Source organism: Musca autumnalis, unplaced genomic scaffold (genome assembly GCF_047663935.1).
Source record: "Musca autumnalis isolate F117 unplaced genomic scaffold, ASM4766393v1 scaffold_2, whole genome shotgun sequence".
Taxonomy (NCBI): Eukaryota; Metazoa; Arthropoda; class Insecta; order Diptera; family Muscidae; genus Musca; species Musca autumnalis.
In genome coordinates, this window is record NW_027411755.1 from 253,857,523 (window position 1) to 253,879,348 (window position 21,826).

Sequence of the window (21,826 nt, forward strand, 5' to 3'; positions counted from 1 at the left end):
TTTGAATAGAGACAATGTACTGGTTGAGATAACGGATCCTAGTGGTGTAAAGTCTAAGCGAGATATGAACTACTGTAATTCATTGTTGCAGCAATCCGAAATTTCACCTGCTCAGTAGCATTTGCCATCACGTTAATTTTTTTTATGAATTTAATTACTTTTATGATCTCAATAATCTCATGATCAGCTGTAAAGCAGTAAACAGTATTATAGATTGATTATATGTTTTTGTATACATTTTTATTGAATTTCATACTAATAATACATTTTCTTTGGTTCCCCATCACATATTTTTTTAAACATTTTGATGTCTTTTAATGACAACTTAGGTCCTATAGTTAGCAGCAGCACATATCTGAAATCGGCTTTAATGCCTTTCCAGAACCAATTAAAAATAGGGCACTGGAACTGCAGGAGTGTTAAACCATCCATGAAAATGGATGAGATAAGGTCTATTATAAATGACAATGTTTTAGATCTTTTTGCTGTATCTGAAACCTGGCTTACGGATGATATTCCTGACTCTTCTGTATCTATTCCAGGCTACAGACTAATTCGTAATGATCGCTCTACCTCTAGGAGAGGAGGCGGTGTGGCCATTTATGTTTCGAATGGACTTCGATTTGAGCGTAGTTTTGCTGTCTCTGTTGCAAGTTGTGAGTCTCTTTTTGTGAAATTAGATCTGAATAATACTAAGATTATATTCGGTGTTGTCTACCTGCCTTTCGGCAGTATAGGTGATTTTGAGTCTTATCACCGGAATTATTTTTCACTTGAACCAAACATAATTACTGTGGGCGACTTCAATTACAATTTGTTTAACGTAGCAAGATCTGACACGTTTCGTTCTCTTTGCTCTCGATTCAATCTATCTGTTGTGCATAATTCCAAACCAACGCATTTTAACTTGAGAAGAAGGAGTACATCATTAATTGACTTTATACTCTGTAGTGATTCGTCATTTGTTAAATTTTCTGATCAAGTCCAAAGTCCTACAATTTCGGATCATTCTTTGATATTTGCTTCTCTTTCTTTTAACTATGAATCGCAAGAAGAATTCGTTGAGTATCGAAATTATGCTGAGATAGATTGGATGGGCATATTTTCCCTCTTAAATGAGTATGACTTTGGCAATGTGTTTAACTCCACTACTATTGATTCAAAGTGTTTTCACATTTCTAGTTTGTTAGGCAGACTATATGCACATGTTCCCATTGTTAGGAAAACAGTTAGACCTTGTGCTGAAAATTGGATGAAAGCGCAGGAGATTCGTTTTGCTAGGTCGATAAGGGATTTGTCATTCTCAGCATTTTTGAATAACAGGTCTGACCAGAATTGAAAAAAAATACTGTCGTTATCGCAACAAGGCTAAGAGCGTAATGAGAAGGGTGCGTAGGAAACATTTTTCCAAAATATTTAATGGTGTTGACCCATCTGACATGTGGAGAATTCTAAGGAGCTCTGGGTGTATTGGTGGTGATTCTAGTGATTTTGAAATTGACCCAAATGAGTTAAATGAATCGTTTGCAGGTGATTATGGTTCTTCTGATGAGATGAGTAGTCTTGAAAACTTTTTGGTATCTGAAAATCAGTTCTCCTTTTCTTGTGTTAATGAGGTTGATGTTTTTGCGGCATTGCAAAAAGTGAAGTCAAAATCTTTGGGAGTAGACTGTATTCCGATTACCTTCATCAAAATAATGTTTCCTTATTTGTCAAATGTTATAACAGATTTGGTTAATGGTATTCTAATGACATCATCTTTTCCTCAGGCTTGGAAGATAGGTCGGGTTGTTCCCATTCCAAAAACCAAGAACGTAAGTGGACCTGATGACTTTCGGCCGATTTCGATTCTTCCTGCAATCTCTAAAATTATTGAGCACGTTATGAGAAATCAAATAGTTCAACACTGTTCTAGTTTGATTTGTCATTCACAATATGCTTTTAGACCTGGGCACAGCACAACACATTTGCTACTGAGTCTTACTGACAAAATTCGGGAAAATGCCAATGTTGGAAAACTAAGCATGCTGATTTCTCTGGACTTATCCAAAGCGTTTAATTCAATTAACTATAATCGATTGATTGCTAAGTTGAACCAACAGTTTGGGTTTTGCTATACTGCTTGTAAACTTATATATTCTTACCTGTCTGGAAGGACACAATATGTGACTTATAATGGACTTCAATCGGATGTTGTATCCATTTTTTCGGGAGTTCCCCAAGGATCAGTTTTGGGGCCCCTATTGTTTATATTATATGTAAATGACTTGCCAATTCACACAAGTTCTAATGATTGTGATACCTTTATGTTCGCAGATGACATGTTTCTGCTCTTTAGTGGTTGTCCGGATTTACCTGATGTATGTCAAACCAACATTAATGACTGCCTGAGGAATGTAGTTAGTTGGACCAGCTGCAACTCATTGTCTATTAATTCTGCTAAGAGCAAAGCCATTTTGTTTCCTGCATCAAATCGCGTTATTCCACAGTTTGATATTTTTATACAGCATGACAGGGTGCAGGTTCTGGACCGACACAAATGTCTAGGCATAATAATCGACAGTGAACTTTCTTTCAAACATCACATTGATGCGTTATCAGGTAAAGTTGTATCTTCGTTGCGTAGGATTTATGGTTGCAACATGCACTTACCTTTCCATATAAAATATAAGATTGGCCATGCCTTACTTATGTCACACATTAACTATGGATTTGAAGTTTTTACAGGTACTGTGGGTATCCACCTGAATAGGATAAAGCGGCTAGTAAATACAATAACCCGGTTCGTCTACAACATTCCTAGAAGAAATCATGTGTCAAGTTACGTCATAAGATTTCTTGGATGTACGTTCAACAGATATGTGCATTTTAGGAATTTGATTTCATTCCATAAAATAATAAAGACTGCTAAGCCAGTCTCTTTATATAGTGGTTTTAGCTTTGGTCGCTCGTTCAGAAACCCGCAAATTCCTATCCCAAGAATTTGGAAAAACGTATTTAGAAGATCATTTTTAGTACGAATAGCTCGAAGCTGGAATCGTTTGCCGTCAGAGTTACGGGTTTTCTCTCATTCTAACAATCTTTTTAAGTTAAAACTTCTCCAGTTCTTTTGTGGCCAAACTAGCCGGGCTAGGCACTTTGATTTTTATGACTACTGCTGACTAGGACTTATTATTTGATTAATAAATTCTTTCTCAAATTTTATGGTTGGGGAACCATATTTTACTCATATTTACTTATATTCTTTGATGTTTAATTTTATTATCTTACTCTTTTATTTTATTATCTTACTCAGTTGAATTATACTTTGTAATGTTTTTGGCCTTGATGGCTTGTATTACAAAATGAATTAAATAAATAAATAAATAAATAAAACCCACACCCGATTATCTCACACATTTTTACAAAAAATGTCAAAAATTTGTTAACACTACTGTCTTTGAAAAAATGATGGTTTAGGGAACCTTCCTCACAAAATTTCAACATTTTGGTTTACGCACTGTTCGACGATCCTTTAATAATTGTTACTGAAGGTACTCTTTGGGGTCCGATTTACAGCGATATTATGTTTTTCGTGGGCAAGTCCATGCTTCCTGTAGTGGGATTCTCTAACGTATTATTTGGTTACCGGCAAAAATCTGTAAATTCAAAACGCAAAATTATGAATTAAAAGTAGCGATAAAAGTTGGCAACACTATTGCTGTCGGTAGTACCTTCATTTTGGTTTTGCCGACAAATTTCGTTAATTACCGAAATTGTAATCAATTTAATTTTACCGATTTTCGTCGGTAACCAATAAAAATGCGTTAGAGAATCCCACTACTGATATAATGGTCCAAAAGCTCTAAAATATACGGTGAACTAATGAAATGAGTGAGTGATTCTCCTTTGCGGGGAATCTTATGGAGGAAATTATCAAGTCTCCGAAGGCAGTATAGTTCAACGACTGCCCTTCACGTCGTATCCACACATGTAAGCAGAGGACTCAACCAGTACAACCCGTGACCATCCAGCTTGAGGACATTAATGCTACCAGCGTGCAGGCAAGTTCGAAACGTTGGATCGTAAACTACGTGTGCGTAAACTACGAAGGCAAAGTCAAATCCCCGTTCAGTGAATGTCGGAGTTTCTCAAGTTGGGGTTATATCTCCGCAATTGTTCAACCTCTATCCCACCGGACGTCATAAAAATCATGTCTAATCCGAAATGGTTGCACAATAATGTCATCTGGTTCAATTATAGATGATACATGCGAGTTCCACTCAAGGAACCTATAAGCTAGCAAATCCACAGCCACTATAGAAGCAGTACCTGCTTGGGTGTTATCGCAGTGGACAGGCTTCTCCCATCCAGGCACGTCAGGAGAGAACTTCATTAGACCATCGAGCCTATCAGGCAGGCTTGGATAGCATTCATACCGATGAAGTCGGGCAGGCTTTACAGAGATATCGGGGGTTATTCTGTACGTGAACTCCCCGTGAGTTTTCTCACTCCTTCCTTTAACTTGAAAGCGGAAAGACAAAACTCACGGGGATTTTTCGAACAGAGTAAGGGGCACCGTGGAATGCCGTACTCGGAGACCATCCCCCATCCATCTCAGCAGAAGAACGCCAGCTGCCAAGGCAAACACGAGTGGTTTTAGCCCAGTTAAAATCCGGACGATGCAGCCGTCTCCATTCATATTGGGCCCGAATTGATGCCACGACACCCAACACAGCCCTGCATGTGCATAGAGACCACACGACACGCTGCATTTTTTGTCTCCTAATTTTTTATGGACGCAACCAGTCCAGGTTGCAGATTTGTTGAGTATGCATACAGAGGAACCAGATATCTAACAACTACAACAACAACTACACGAACAGTAGACATAGGTAGAACCTTGAATGAAAAAAACTCTATTCCGAACACAAATTACCTCAATTTTAGGGGTAACATTATTTATTTATTTATAATGTGTATTGCGATGAAGAAGCTAGCAAGCCTATATGTATCGCAACGCTCAAACTACTACAAAATCATACTTCATAGCATTACAAAACAGTCTTAAACCTCTAGACTGCGATCCTATCAGGCAGGCTTGGATAGCATTTATACTGATGCAGTCGCGCAGGCGGAACACATATATTGGGTTTATTCTATTCATGCCTTCTTGTTCTGATTACAGATGAATCACCTGTTTGGGTGTTATCGCGCTAGTCATCCATGCCACCAACTTATTGTCAGGCGAGTAAGGCGAGATTTTCATGATCTAAAGAGAGAGACTGAGAGGTACAAGTGAGAAACTCTAATTTAACACACATATACAGTAGACAGCTTCATCTTAAATTACAGTGTGAATAATGTACTGGAGCCCATTCACCATCCATTTCATTTGAGGGAGTACGACTACCAAGGCAGACAAGAGTCGTATTAGAGCAATTGGGCTCTGGATGGTGTAGTCGTCCCAATCCATACTGTGGTAGAATAGACAATATGACCCAAAACATCCGCCCAAACTGCCTCAGCTACGCCCATTCATCAGACAGCCAGATCTCTATGGATGCACCCAGTTGAGGTAACATTCTTATAGAACCTAGAAACGCATCTCGATTAAGAAAAGCCTGCTACAACAACATGTGTTGACGGCTTGAATACCAGGCGATAACTACTAACCAGGTCCTGCAAAGATAGCATATTATTATGAAGATTTGTTTTCATTTTATGATCTCCTAGTGAGTCATTTGTCAGTTTTGATAAGGCTGAATAGGAACATGGGTCGTTTAGGGCCACAGATCGGACCGGGCTGAAGTTTTTAATAGTTTTTAATAGAATAGTTCCTGGGACACTGATCACAACGATATAAAATTTTCCCGGGGAAGTTCATTCTTCCCGAGACATGTCTTAATTTAACACAATTACATTGTTACTAGGCACCCCTAGGATATGTCGTTGTGATCAGGGCAACAAGGACTATCTATGGTAAGAATTTCATCCCGATCAGAGAGGTGTACATTAACAAGGGAAGTATAGACTTGCCCGTGAAAACTTTATGGGTGGGGTTTAAAGGACTACCTATGGTAAAAAATTGAACCCAATCCGAGAGGTGCCCCTAAACCACTTTTAAGCCAAAAAAATGCTATTCCTTTTGCCAAAACTTGCGAGTTATTATGTAGAACCCAGCAAACCAATAATGGGATCACAGAAATCACTGAAAATTTTAGAAGATTCGTGGACATATTCGTTCCGTGTACTGTTCCCTTGTATGAAGGATATTTTGGTCCATTTTAATTTTCTGTTGAATTTCAATGCGTTTTTCGGCAGAAACTTAAGATTTCTTGAATTGAACAAATGTTAAACATTTTAACCTAATACCTATCGTGACGTTTGTCATAAAAATACAAAAATGACCAGATATCTAGCACAGTTCTGGAATCATTTTTAATAAGAAACTTATCTCACTTTACTGGTTAAACTATACTAAGTTCCAATTAATAAATAAATAATAAAACAAAATTCAACCCAAAACTGGGTATGAGTCACAGAAGGTTTTCTGTCCAGTGAGTATGAATTAAACAACAGCCCGAAGCTGAAACCAACCCATAACAATGCCAAGTCATAAGATATTATAAACAAAAAAACAACCCAGCAACAACTACAATTTCACATCTTCATCAACATCACCACAACCTCATTATCGCCATCATCATTATGACTGTGAGAAACATCGCCGTCATCATCGTCATTGAACTAGAAAACACTGCATATAACGATCATTAAGCGAAGCGCACATCTTCTTGTGTTTATGTTTGGACTGTGTGAAAGGGCCAAACAACTGAAGAAGAAATAAATAATGGAGAAACATGGCAAAAAAAAGTGTTATATGTACCTTGCAAATAATACCACAAGAACGAACAACAAAAACAACCACAACGATGACATGGTGGTACAAGCACTTCTTTTATTTTCTATTTCGCAGAAAGAAGCACAATAACAGCTGGGCTGGTGGCCCATATACACAATTCTACAAACATAATCTGTGACAGACACCTAAGTATGTATTTTAACGTATCTGTGTGTAGTATATATGCTGGCCCACAAATAGTATAACAACATTAAGATATGAAAGGGGGTACGGACGAACAACAACTAAGCTCTACGGAACCAACATTAATTTTCATCTTCCTCAACAAAAGCAACACGCCTACGTGTTAATGTTTTTCATTTCCTTTTAGTTGTGTTTCTTGTTTTCCCATCATTATTTTATTGCAAATTATACCATTTTTGTCACAAATAGATACACAACCAAATAGCCGAGCCGGTCGGGTTGATGAGATACAAAATTTATAAAAATACATTTTTACATATTACTTATCTCTTTGAAAATTATTCTATTCATCTTTGGTTCGTTAATATCTAAAAATGTTCTCCTTTGAAATGCTGCAAAATCAAAATCACCAGCCACCACCCATTAATAATTTCATTGCGAATAATGGATACCTTCCCCCGCTCACCTATACATACAACACACACACACAAAATAGCCGGCTTTTAATCATTCCTTGTCCAATCTATTTTCGGACCTTTTTTCCATACATTTTTGGTCTCCATTTCAATCTTTTCACTGCAGTTTTTTTCAAAATATTTCATTACCATTGTTTTTAACATTAAAAGAAAATATAAAAAACAACTCACCGGTCTTCTCAAACAAAAAATATGTATTAATAAGTGGATTATACTTTTCTTGGATCGATAAAATGCACTGCACTTGCAACACGACAACTATGAGCAAATGAAACTGATGGCTGGCGACTAGGGATACGTAAGTCGATTTTCGGTTATTTTTTTTTTTTTTGCTATGAAAAAATCGAAGACGGCTAATCAAAGAAAAATGATAGCACGGTCGATACTTGGTCTGTTCCCGTACTACACATTTTTACTCCGATAACCGAATTTTCCTTTATGTTATCGAAAAAATAGTAAAAATGTGTAGAAATGTGCAGTACTGGAACAGACCAACTATGTCTTATGCAAAGACATAAATACAACAAGATAAGACATTTTGTTTGCTATCATTCTTCAGTGAATGGATTTTGAATTTAACATAATGTTATATCACGATATGGGGATATAACATTTTTTTCTTGTATACATTTTTACGTATTTAACCGAATTTACCGATCCATTTGACATAGAATTATTCTTGAATAGATCCTTGAATTCATAAATTTCGTTTCTGATACCATTACATGAAATGTTCCTCCTTGGTTGCGATTTTGAATTAACTGCAACCTGTTAAGGGTAATGTTTCTATACAAAGTTTCGTAAACATTTTTTTGTTGCATGCATTTTGTCAGGTATTTATTACTTTATGTCTTTGTCTTATGCCAGAAAATTTTCATGAAAATGAGTTTATAGGGAAGAGGTGTGAAGGGGCTGAAACTCTTTGTAACTCTCAAACCAATGCAAAGCAATGAAAATATCAAAATGTTCATATGATTTCATATATGTGTGTGGACGTCAATGAAAATTTAAAAGAGAATAAAGAATTTTCTATTGAAAATTTTCATAGTCTGGCATAAGACTAATGGGTACTTTACACGATATGTTTTTTGCATATGAGTTGTCACTTCTCCCATACAAAATGTATATGCAAAGTGACAACTCATATGTAAAAAACATATCGTGTAAAGTACCCATAAAGGTGAGTTCAGACGTGCCATCAATGCCGTATGACTGCTAAACTTAAATAACGACGGGTACACAAATATTTCACCAACCTACCAAAACAACGCTCTCTGAGCGTCCGTATTACAGTAGTTTTGATTTTGCTGCCAATCGTTTTAGTGCGAATTTGATTTTCCTGCCAAAAAACTAAAATATTTGCATTTTTGTCAAATTTTCAATGCAAATTACACTTTTAACTGCTAATCATCTAAGTGCGAATTTTATTTAACTACCAGTAATATTTGGAAAAATTGACGCATTTTCACTGAGAAATTTGTATTTACCAGCCAAAACCAAACTCACGTCATGCGACAGTTAACTCATGTACAGGGTCTTTTGTACAGAAGAAAACTGTTTTATGTTGATCATTTGTAGATAACCTATGATATTATGGAAAAAATAGTTAGGCTTTTTTAGTCGTGGGAACTCTTTCTACGAACTTATAATAATAATTAATAATAATTATTAGTTATTCCACAATCATCCCAGTAGGGAAAAGGGAGACTTCTCTCATATCACATCTGCAGGTTCAAGGCATATTTATTGTGTCACCTGCAGGTTGTTGCAATAATACAAAGAAAAAGTTAAGATCACTCCTTTGAAACAGAAATTAAATGACAAATATGGAAGCAAATATTACGATAATAATTATTATATAATTTCTTTTTTGTTCTTTCAGCTGATGCAAAATAAGCTTTTTGATTATATGTTTTTATTTTTTCACTATTCCTCTTCAAATAGTTTTCGGATATCAAGAAATCTGAAGCTGAAGATTATATGAAGAGCCAATTCTTTGGCAGGTGAAAGAATCGGATAACTGCCACTTTTTGGCAGCTAAAAATATTAAAGATAAGTGCGAAATTCGCTTTGCTGCCACAAAATGCGTGCAAAACTTGTTTTGGCAGCTAAGTCAAAACTACTGTACCCAAATACGTCTTGCTAAACCTGCTTTTCAGAATTAGCAAACTATTATCTGGAGGTGTCGAACGTCCTTTAACTTAAATTCTGTCTAATTTACGATCATTACGGCCAATCCGAACAGAAGTTATAAACAAATATTGCCTTAGCGTAGTACTGAAGTTCAAAAAAATTTCCAAACTTTGAGAGCTTTTCCTGCAAAACTCACTTTTTAGACTTAGCATACTATTATTTGGAGGTGTCAACATTTATACGATTGCTCGTACGAGATTTTGTCTCCTCTTTGTGGTGGTTATTCTTGTTAAGCAGAGTTGCAAAACATAGTAAGAGAAATTGAAACAAAATTTAGTTTTGCATATATGATTATTTTTTATAAGTCCCAATTTACATTAGGCGAGTTTACTTGCGGCAATTGTCAGATTGATGGAGAGAGAGGTGAGGCATATGGTAACCCTTTGCCTCTCAGCCCCCTCCCTCACCTACAAACTGACAATTGCCGCAAGTAAACTCGCCTAATGTAAATTGGGACTAAGCATATTAAAATTTTTATAACATATCTTTATAAAATACCTTCTTTTTACATTAAGTATTTTTGCCACCGTGGTGCACACCAGAGGTCCGCAAAATGCCACTCGCTTTTAATGCATATTCGCGATTTCGTGCTTTTTTCATTGCTTGCTATTGCAATCTCTGTTTAATGTTATTGCTTGCTTTGCTTTTACTTTCATGAGTGTGTGCTTTTTTGCACGCTTCCTTCGAAAAAGCACGTTCCATTACAAAAAGCAGTAGATATTTCCGGTCAAATTTACATGTTAATAAACATAAAAAAATTAATGTTGAGTCAATAAAAACAATTACTAGTTTAGTTTATCCTATTATTAAAGAAAAAGCGAAATTTGGCAAATGTATTCATTTATTCAAACAGAAGATGGTACGATACTGTGTGGTGGTATGCAGTATTGTGCATACTGCATTTGCGAATCGTGTGAATACAAATGTAAAAGCAAGCAAGCATGCACTAAAGCAGTGAATCATTTTTTGGGGTGAATCTGCTTTTTGCACATTCATATTTTTTATATGCAAGGCACTGCACTATTCGCTTTTGGGAAAAGGCAATAGAGTGTGCCTTTTATATGCATTTTGCGAACCTCTGATGCACACCGGCCTTGCACGCTAAAGGTCGTGGGTTCGATTTCCCGGCCAGCCAACTTCAAACACTTTTCAACGGTGGCAAAATACCCCTCAGTAATGTTGGCGACATTTTCTGAGTATTTCAGCCTTGTACAACTTCTCTACAAAAGTGGTGTCTTAGACACGCCGTTCGGACTCGGCGGTAAACTGTAGATCCCATATCATTGAGCTAATATGAATCGGGGTGCATTCATTGATATGAGAGAAGTCTCTCCTGTCCCGCCTGGGATGTTTGTGGAACAATTATTGTGTTCCCAGCAAAAAAAAAAATGGAAGTGGTGCAAGTTGGAGTGAGGATTTCATTACATGCATGGATGCGCTTCCAGTGGACTAATGAAAAAGGCAATCCTTTTCCTCACATTTTGATTACATCCAACAAGCACTTTTATGTATAAACGATAAAAAATTCAATTTTCATTCAACAAATGAAATTAAAGTAATACGGCGTTTATATTATAGTTTTTTGCAGGGTTAACCTTCTTTATGAGGATTTGTTTGAAGTATATACAATGGAAATGACATTTGAAACTGGGTTAACCTTGTTATATATAAACGGCCTATAAGAATAAAATTAAAATGTCTTATTAATGGCCTGTTCCCGTACTTTACAAAGTGGTAAAAGTCGTAAACGATTTTCATACAAATTTTGTGTACGGGAACGCAAAACTCGTAAAAGTGGTAAAAATTGTAAAAATGGAGTGCTTCCTAGCTGCGTGCTGCGGAAGCAAAATGGAGTGCTTCCTAACTGCGTGCTGCGGAAGCAAAATGGAGTGCTTCCTTTCTGCGCGCTCCCTTGTAAAATTCACTGAGGAATTCATAGAAAAAGAAGCACTTCGTGACACTTGCACCAGTGATTTAACTGCTTCCGTGGATGCAAACTTTTTGCTGGGTTATTATTATTATTATTTTTAACAAGGTGTGTGCCATTGTAAAATAAAGTAGAGGTAGGCCAGGTATGAAAATCACTGAGAAATGCCACCCTGCAGCCATGGCTTAAAACGTCAAATGGCATGGTACAATAATAATGGTAGATTATCTGCATGGCTATCCCGTATTACAAAAACATATGGAACTTAGAGCTTCACTTTTTATATGTTAAAAGTGCCATATAGTGTAAAAACATTTCTTTAGCTAGGCTCCAGAATATTCTTGTTGGAAAAGTGTTCCAAAAATAGCAAAAGTTCTTCCCAAATTTATGACAGTGAAAAACTGTCATTCACTTATTTTCTACTTGACAAGTTTGGCTAATCTGACATCGTGATTGCTGGCATCCGATGTTCATTCCTAAGTTTTGCTAAAAAAAATCAACAATTTTATTTTGCCACGCGAATACACATTTTTTGTCCTTGTTTTCAATTCTAAGATATATGCTCTGTTCCAGAACCTGCAAGGAGCTACTATTTTTTACTACGATAGGCCACATCTAACAGCTGATTACATTTTTTTCTTTTTATGGCCTAATCTGTCAAAAGCAGGGTTGACATTTTGTACTGTTTTTGACATTATGCAATCATAAAGGTAGATGTATCGCAGAATTGTTCCAACAAAAAACTTCTGGTGTAACACTATATCTTAAAATTGAAAACAAGGACAAGAAATGTGTATTCGCGTGGCAAAATAAAATTGTTGACTTTTTAGCAAAACTTACAAATGAACAATTTATCAAATATAGATATTAATTTAAATTTAAATTTGTTCCAAAAGTATGGGAATGTAAAAATTACAATTTCTGTAAAAATTCTGCTGACATTTATCTGCTAATCGGATACCAGCAATCACGATGTCAAATTAGCCAAACTTGTCAAGTAGAAAATAAGTGAATGACATTTTTTCACTGTTATAGGTTTGGGAAGAACTTTTGCTATTTTTGGAACACTTTTCCAACAAGAATATTCTGGAGCCTAGCTAAAGAAATGTATACGACACTTTTGACATATAAAAAGTGAAGCTCTAAGTTCCATATGTTTTTGTAATACGGGATAGCTATGCAGGTACATCCACCATTATTATTGTACCATGCCATTTGACGTTTTAAGCCATGGCTGCAGGGTGACATTTCTCAACGATTTTCATACCTGGCCTACCTCTACTTTATTGTACCATGCGTCAAATGAAAGATGAGTTTTCAATTGACGTATACGCAAAGGAATTGACAGCTGAAATCGAGTTGATTTCGTAAATGTCATGGTACAATAATACAGGTAGCATTATCAAGCCAGCTGATGGTAACATAAGGTGTCAACTGCATTGAATTGATGTCAAATTTTGACATCTTATGTTACCAACAGTTGCCGATGCGGCTACCTGTGTATTTGTACCATGGTAAATGTAAACATAGTAAAATAATGCGTTTCGCTTGAAACTGTTAAGCCATTTTGGGTCTCGATCCTAGATAATCGATTGGGAACTGTTATAACTACACGTGAAAGTACTATTGAAGAATACAATTTTTTTCTTATGGCGGGCTTGTAGCTATGCATATTTAATGTGACTGTCCGTGCGCCAGAAATTTTTTGTGGATACTATGTGTCCAGGATACTGGGAGTCACTTATTTGTATCTTACTTTGTCTATTTTCTTATACAGCTTGTTGCTTAGTCCCGGTCCACACTAGCGTGAATTTCATTAAAAAATTTCATGAAATTAGGCGTTTTTAAATCGAATTCCCCACTACAGCAATTTTATGATTTTACTCTACTATGGAAGTCGATCTACAGACGCATAATTTCATTCAATTTTTTTTTAATGAAATCACTCTAGTGTGGACCGGGACTTATGGCCATTATTTGCATCGAATATTTATTTATTTTTTTTTTTTTTGGTACCCAGCAAAAAGTTTGCATTCACGGATACATACCAAGATCTATTTAAAAGGTCACGTAAGTAGCACAACAACAACTCTATTTTGGCCGAAAATTCTTCAATATGTCAAAATGTTTGTTTACGTTTTCATACAATTTATTCACAATAACAAAATATTTGACAGATTGAAACCAATCAGCTGGCCGTTTTACGCCACCTTATAATTTCATCATGATACATACAATAAATGTCAAATAAATGACGTAAATGGCCGAAACACCTGTTTTAATTGCTAGTGTAAAATGCATTTAAGCTTTCTTGTGTGCAAAGTGAATTGATTGCTGCTTCTTCTTCCAGGGCATGCACTGTAAAATGCTGCCAAAACTGACGTTTTGTTTCTCAGCTGTCATTGCTTGTTGTGAATGGATCTCTCAACCGGTCTCAATAGGATGATTTCTGTAACAAATATACATTTATAATGGTTGATTTTGTTGTTTTGCCATAGATTTAGTTTAAGTAATATTCATTAAAGGATTATCTATAAGGTAAGTCCATACTACTATTGTGCAGTCCTTAAAATAATTCATAATTTACTTCAAATTAGGCTAAAACTACAGACAACATTGGTGGAAAAAGAAGATAAGAAAAAGTCACAGTCTAGATAACACAAGTTTCTGTGGAACATGTAATTTGTTATTAGAATTCATCATCACATTCCCCCACCACATAATTAACGCAACAACGTCGTCATAAATTAATAATGGACAATTTGGTGAAACAAATATGTCGATACTTGTGGCAAATATTGCACTTTCTATTTTCACTGTATGAAGTTTGTCAGTGGGTGCGCTTACGAATTATTGCGTTTGCTTTGTGGTCATATGATCTATGTCAAACACAAACAAAACGACAACAAAAGGAGCATGATTTTCTAAAGAAATGTAAACGGCAGCTGAGTAAAATTCCCAAACATCTTAATTTAATAATTGGACCCGATGCCAATGGCGAGATAAATGAGGAGCTGTTAACCAGACTGTTTACCTATGCTCTCTATGTGAATATAGAATGTGTTAGCTTTTATGATACGCGTTCTTCAAGCAGCGATAAAAATACAAAAGCCATTAGTCTGGGTAAACTGAAGTGTCCAAATGGTGCTTGGAAAAGTAAAAGTTTGGATGATCATCGAACAATTTGGATTAGTGCTAGCAATGAAATATCAAATGGTGTTAATCATTCAAATGGTTGTATACCCACCGCTCTTGCAAATGGATGTTCCAAAACAACCAATGGCCACATAACAACAGCTAACGGTTCTAAACATGAAAATACATCATTATTGGTAAGTAAATTGAAATACATCATAAATTGTGACATATATTGTTGTTGCAATCATTGTTGATTTATCAGTAGTTAATGTATTTTGTTTGGGAAACAATATAACAAATATAACAACCTTTAAACTATTTGTATGAATGTATGTACATATGTATGTTCGTGCATGAACCATTAAATAGTTTATTTGGCAATTTGTTATCAAGTTTTCATGTTTTGTAGGCAGAACATACTTCAACACTGTCTGATGTGAAAAGACATGATATTTTTAATTTGATACCATAGAAGAAGAAGGCTTCTCTTAGTTTTCGCTGTCATTTGTTATTCCAACAATTTTAAAATTTCTAATTTATTCTCTTCATTTCCTTTGCAGATCTACCAAATACAATCTAAAGACAACCATTCCCTAATAGCAGATGTGTGTCGGGATTTATTCCGTCAACGGCAAACAGATGAAATAAAACAATTACTGCAGCATAGAACACAACTCACCGAACGCATAGATGCAGAACTCAAACAAAAATTGGAAAATCTAAGCGAACCCGAACTGAGTATAGTTTTCAGTGAAACGCTTTGTATCTATGGAACATTGCCGTGGCATACACGTTTCACCGAATTTCAACGCTACCCAAGTGGTAAATATTTTGATGCTGAATCATTTGCCAAAATACTTTATACGTATTCACGTTGCGAACAAAGATGGGGTAAATAGTTTCCTATACTAGAAACATTGTTTAGATTTAAGCTGGAGGTTTATTATTTATATAAAGAAAAGTGTTTTTTTACTCTAAGGCATAAATTGAATGTGTAATAATATTGTAAATGTAATTACAAACACCACATCAAAACACAACACAGTTTAATTTTAAATAGTCATTTTCATTATTTTGGAAAGTTTTCATTTTTTTAGGATTACTCCATTACATATAAGTTGGCATTTGAGAGTTTATGTTAGCCAATTAGTTTTGTTAATAATGTGTTTTGTTAACTTAAAGACAATTTTCTAGCCAATTGCATCAAGCAAGCATAAACATAAGAAAGTATGTAAGCAATGTTGTGTTAAAAAGAACTGCGTTATTTTTTAATTAAGGTCATCCAAATTGAAAGAAAAAAGAATGAAAAGAAAAATGGAATTATATACGACTTACTCTACCATTTAAAATAACAAGAGTTATATTAAGAAATACTTATGTACATATTGTAATAATAAAGAATGTTTATTAAGGAAAAAATCGTATGTATGTATTTGTCGGACATAAAATCATAAATGTAAATAAAGCTTTCTTTATCCAGTGGGGGTTTAAGGATAGTGTGTAAGGGGTCGATTATGGATAGCAACCCAACTCCAGTTGCGTTGCCCACAGCAAATTTAGTAATAGAATTTTCTATTTCCGCATTAAAATTTATACTTTTTTACAATTAAATTAATAGCTGAAGTTTCAAAACACTGATATTAATTGAATTTGACAAAAATTTCTGTCTTTTTGGTCATTTTAATAGAATGATTTTCTCTTCTGGCAAAGCAACTACAGTTGAGTTGCTATCCAAAATCGACCCCTAAGTCAGACAATATAATAGCGGGGCATAATTATGTATGTTCCAGAACTTGTAAGAAGCTATTAATTTTTACTACCAACAAACAAAATTCCCTTTATGATATATAAACAAAAAAACAAATAGATTCTTGCAGTTCTGGAACAGACCTATAATAGCTTGGTTGCACTTACTAGGCGTTTACACAAGACAATTTGGACGGACGGACATGGCTGAATCGACTCCAAATTGGCTGAAACGAACGTCCAAACATACGTGGGGTCTAAAACCGTTATTTCGTATCAAATTGTATATATCCTTTCTAGCCTAAAAGCCTGAGGGTATAAAGAAATGGATGGTTTTTATTCATAATTTTACAACTATTTCTAAGTTGTCGTGACGCATACGTCGCGTCACACAGGCAATTTTGGGGTTTTTGACAATCAATACATGAACCCCATTTTATCTATTACCCTGCGTTTACACATGACACGACAGTTGAATTCATGTATTGATTGCATGGTACAATTAGAAAGGTAGATGCATCGGCGAATTGCTACAACAAAGCAACTTTTTTTGTAATGTAAACTGTCAAAATTTTCGCCAAATGGTCTCTTGTCTCTTTTTATCGCTTGTGTTTGTCTATAAAGTGTAGACATGCTATCTCTTTCTTACCGAATCATATGGTTTTTTGTTTTGATTTTTCATGGCGAATTCCTAGTTTTTTGACGTTTTAGATTCGATCAGCTGGGCTGAGGCATCTACCTTTCTAATTGTACCATGAAAAACACAACCAAGGTACATGTATCCAAGGTAGAAGAGACAATCAGCTGTATTCTTACTTTTTTTGTAAATTTAGTTTTAAAAATGTAATAGGGTCTACTCATGAAAATCGAAACTTCGAAATTTGCTACCATAAAATACTGTTTTTCTTCCTAAACGTGTAATAAAAATGACCTACGACAGTTCTGAATGCTTTATATTGACATTGTCCTTAAAATTTGTTCTATTTTGAAGGACTTTCAAAATGTGTATATGTTTTTCCCAATGAACGGAAAGAAACAAAACGATTCCCGTACCAATCACACAACGCCACAAACTTTTCAGCTTCTCTGAATCGTTTCATTCTCACAACCGAAACAAAAACACAAACTTTTCAACGTAAAAAGATGGAAACCGTACGATTGGTGAAATGTAACTTCGGCTATACTTTGTCGAGTTGTTTCATTCACCACCGAAACGACAAGTATTTTTGGGAAACGTTTGCCGTGTGTTTTGGTCAATGACACACTCAGACACACACACACACATGTGATTGCTTAACAACCCTATAAGTTAGCATCAGCATACCACAGTGAATTTTATCAACCACCAAACGTTTTTGATTTATTCACATGTGTTAAGTACTATTTAGTTTTCTATCTGTTGTTGTGGAGTTGAGTACTTTTCGCTTTTCGTTTTGTTCGTACTCACGAATGTAAACAAAACGAAACTAAACAGCGAGCTCGGCCAACGAGGGTTATGTTTCGTTTTGTATTGTTCCTATGGAAAATACGAAACGAAACGATTGGAAATTTTATTTAAAGTATTTTTACGTACTCTGGTTTTTCCTGAGAAAATTTTTGGAACGACCCTATTATTCAATATTTTCTTTGACAATTAATTTTCAATACCAACAATGTTGTTTTTGTTAGTTGTTGTAATTCATGCACATACCTTCTATAAATTTACCTTGAACACAACAAATACTGAACTTTTAAATGTACACCAATAAATTGTTTTTCGCGATGCATCTACCTGCATAACTACCTCACATCGAATTCAAATGACAAATATGAATTTTGACAGCTTAAAGTTGTGTCTGGTTACCCTAAAACTTGTAACAATTTGTACCAATTGTTGCTGGAAGTCGTCTGTTAACACAAAAAACCAGCAAAATGGAGCGATTCGAGAGAGACATTTTGACAGTTTTTTCACTGAGAGCTTGCAAATTCTTGCTGGACAAATTTCTTCTAGCAAGCACTTGCAAGCTCTTCTTCTACCTGAAAACAATCAATCATCTGTTTTTAATTTGTTGTTGATTTATGTTTGTGAAAATTAAAAACCATTTTATTGTGGAAATAACATAGGTAGTCTAATTGTATTGTTTTATGGAAAAAATTTGTAAAGTGGAAAAATACTTTTTTGTTTCATTTTCTTTTTTATTTTTAATAAAATACAACGTGTTTGCTTCCTTTATTGGCGGACAAATTGTCTGTTTTGGCAAGCCAGCTGATTGCTTGCTGGTTTTTGCTAAGAAGGTGTCTGTTTACTTTTTACAATTTTCTAGCAAAAGAGAACAAAAACCCCTTACTCTCTGAGAAAGTTCTTGCTGGAAAATTTTTGCTAGGAAACATGGTACAATAAGAAAGGTAGATGCCTCAGCCCAGCTGACCGAATCTAAAACGTCAAAAAACTAGGAATTCGCCCATGGCCCAATAAAACAGGTCCTCTCTCAAGCGAATTCAAACAAAAACAAAGATTTGGAATGTCAAAATTCATAAACAAAGGCGAAAAAATTGTTTTCGCCGACACGGAATATGTTTGAGGCGAATTTCTTTATTGTGAATTAAGGTAGATGCATACCATGGTAAAATTACAAAGGTAGATGCATCGGCGAATTGCTACAACAAAGCAACTTTTTTTGTAATGTAAACTGTCAAAATTTTCGCCAAATGGTTTCTTGTTGTCTCTTTTTATCGCTTGTGTTTGTACAGTGAAGTGAACACATGCTATCTCTTACTTACCGAATCATATGGTTTTTGTTTTGATTTTTCTCGGCGAATTTCTAGTTTTTTGACGTTTTAGATTCGATCAGCTGGGCTGAGGCATCTACCTAAGTAATTGTACCATGATGCATACATAACATTTTCCAAGAAAAAGTTGTTGACGCAGTTATTTTTGTTTGGCGTAACAGAAAATACCAGCTGATCGATCTTTAACTGCCAAAATAAGTTATTGTAAACTAAATTCTAATACAAAACACAACAAATTTTGACATTTTACGTGTACAACATAAAGTTGATTTGTTTTTTTTATATACATCTACCTGCTTCTCTACAGTTTGGCATTTCTCTACTTCACAGCGAATTCAAATGACATATATGAATTTTGACAGCTCAAATCAAAATCATTTGTTTTTGAGAGAGGACCTTTATAATTGGGCCATGGAATTCGCCATGAAAAATCAAAACAAAAAACCATATGATTCGGTTATAGCATGGTACAATAAGAAAGGTAGATGCATCGGCGAATTGCTACAACAAAGCAACTTTTTTTGTAATGTAAACTGTCAAAATTTTCGCCAAATGTTGTTTTTGTTAGTTGTTGTAATTCATGCACATACCTTCTATAAATTTACCTTGAACACAACAAATACTGAACTTTTAAATGTACACCAATAAATTGTTTTTCGCGATGCATCTACCTGCATAACTACCTCACAGCGAATTCAAATGACAAATATGAATTTTGACAGCTTAAAGTTGTGTCTGGTTACCCTAAAACTTGTAACAATTTGTACCAATTGTTGCTGGAAGTCGTCTGTTAACACAAAAAACCAGCAAAATGGAGCGATTCGAGAGAGACATTTTGACAGTTTTTTCACTGAGAGCTTGCAAATTCTTGCTGGACAAATTTCTTCTAGCAAGCACTTGCAAGCTCTTCTTCTACCTGAAAACAATCAATCATCTGTTTTTAATTTGTTGTTGATTTATGTTTGTGAAAATTAAAAACCATTTTATTGTGGAAATAACATAGGTAGTCTAATTGTATTGTTTTATGGAAAAAATTTGTAAAGTGGAAAAATACTTTTTTGTTTCATTTTCTTTTTTATTTTTAATAAAATACAACGTGTTTGCTTCCTTTATTGGCGGACAAATTGTCTGTTTTGGCAAGCCAGCTGATTGCTTGCTGGTTTTTGCTAAGAAGGTGTCTGTTTACTTTTTACAATTTTCTAGCAAAAGAGAACAAAAACCCCTTACTCTCTGAGAAAGTTCTTGCTGGAAAATTTTTGCTAGGAAACATGGTACAATAAGAAAGGTAGATGCCTCAGCCCAGCTGACCGAATCTAAAACGTCAAAAAACTAGGAATTCGCCCATGGCCCAATAAAACAGGTCCTCTCTCAAGCGAATTCAAACAAAAACAAAGATTTGGAATGTCAAAATTCATAAACAAAGGCGAAAAAATTGTTTTCGCCGACACGGAATATGTTTGAGGCGAATTTCTTTATTGTGAATTAAGGTAGATGCATACCATGGTAAAATTACAAAGGTAGATGCATCGGCGAATTGCTACAACAAAGCAACTTTTTTTGTAATGTAAACTGTCAAAATTTTCGCCAAATGGTTTCTTGTTGTCTCTTTTTATCGCTTGTGTTTGTACAGTGAAGTGAACACATGCTATCTCTTACTTACCGAATCATATGGTTTTTGTTTTGATTTTTCTCGGCGAATTTCTAGTTTTTTGACGTTTTAGATTCGATCAGCTGGGCTGAGGCATCTACCTAAGTAATTGTACCATGATGCATACATAACATTTTCCAAGAAAAAGTTGTTGACGCAGTTATTTTTGTTTGGCGTAACAGAAAATACCAGCTGATCGATCTTTAACTGCCAAAATAAGTTATTGTAAACTAAATTCTAATACAAAACACAACAAATTTTGACATTTTACGTGTACAACATAAAGTTGATTTGTTTTTTTTATATACATCTACCTGCTTCTCTACAGTTTGGCATTTCTCTACTTCACAGCGAATTCAAATGACATATATGAATTTTGACAGCTCAAATCAAAATCATTTGTTTTTGAGAGAGGACCTTTATAATTGGGCCATGGAATTCGCCATGAAAAATCAAAACAAAAAACCATATGATTCGGTTATAGCATGGTACAATAAGAAAGGTAGATGCATCGGCGAATTGCTACAACAAAGCAACTTTTTTTGTAATGTAAACTGTCAAAATTTTCGCCAAATGGTCTCTTGTTGTCTCTTTTTATCGCTTGTGTTTGTCTATAAAAGTGTAGACATGCTATTTCTTTCTTACCGAATCATATGGTTTTTTGTTTTGATTTTTCATGGCGAATTCATAGTTTTTTGACGTTTTAGATTCGATCAGCTGGGCTGAGGCATTTACCTTTCTAATTGTACCATGCTTTGTAGACAAACACAAGCGATAAAAAGAGACAACAAGAGATCATTTGGCGAAAATTTTGACATTTTGCATTACAAAAAAAGTTGCTTTGTTGTAGCAATTCGCCGTTGTTTCTACCTTTTTAATTGTACCATGGCTTAAATGGAAAT

At 35.0% G+C, this 21,826-nt stretch overlaps 2 protein-coding genes across 2 annotated transcripts in view; one reads left to right on the forward strand and one right to left on the reverse strand.

The window, feature by feature from the left end:
* capt (adenylyl cyclase-associated protein 1) overlaps positions 1-7,904 on the reverse strand; it is a 59,094-nt gene extending 51,190 nt beyond the window's left edge. The window contains exon 1 of the mRNA XM_073971379.1: positions 7,675-7,904. The gene's annotated coding sequence lies outside the window, so the exon portion shown is untranslated. The remainder of the gene's footprint in view (positions 1-7,674) is intronic.
* Tango14 (transport and golgi organization 14) overlaps positions 1-16,180 on the forward strand; it is a 53,437-nt gene extending 37,257 nt beyond the window's left edge. Inside the window, exons 2-4 of the mRNA XM_073971385.1 lie at positions 13,974-14,161; positions 14,221-14,955; positions 15,322-16,180. Of these exons, the coding sequence (XP_073827486.1) occupies positions 14,377-14,955; positions 15,322-15,660 (918 nt within the window). The 5' untranslated portion in view covers positions 13,974-14,161; positions 14,221-14,376 and the 3' untranslated portion in view covers positions 15,661-16,180. The remainder of the gene's footprint in view (positions 1-13,973; positions 14,162-14,220; positions 14,956-15,321) is intronic.
* The last annotated feature ends 5,646 nt before the right edge of the window (positions 16,181-21,826 follow it).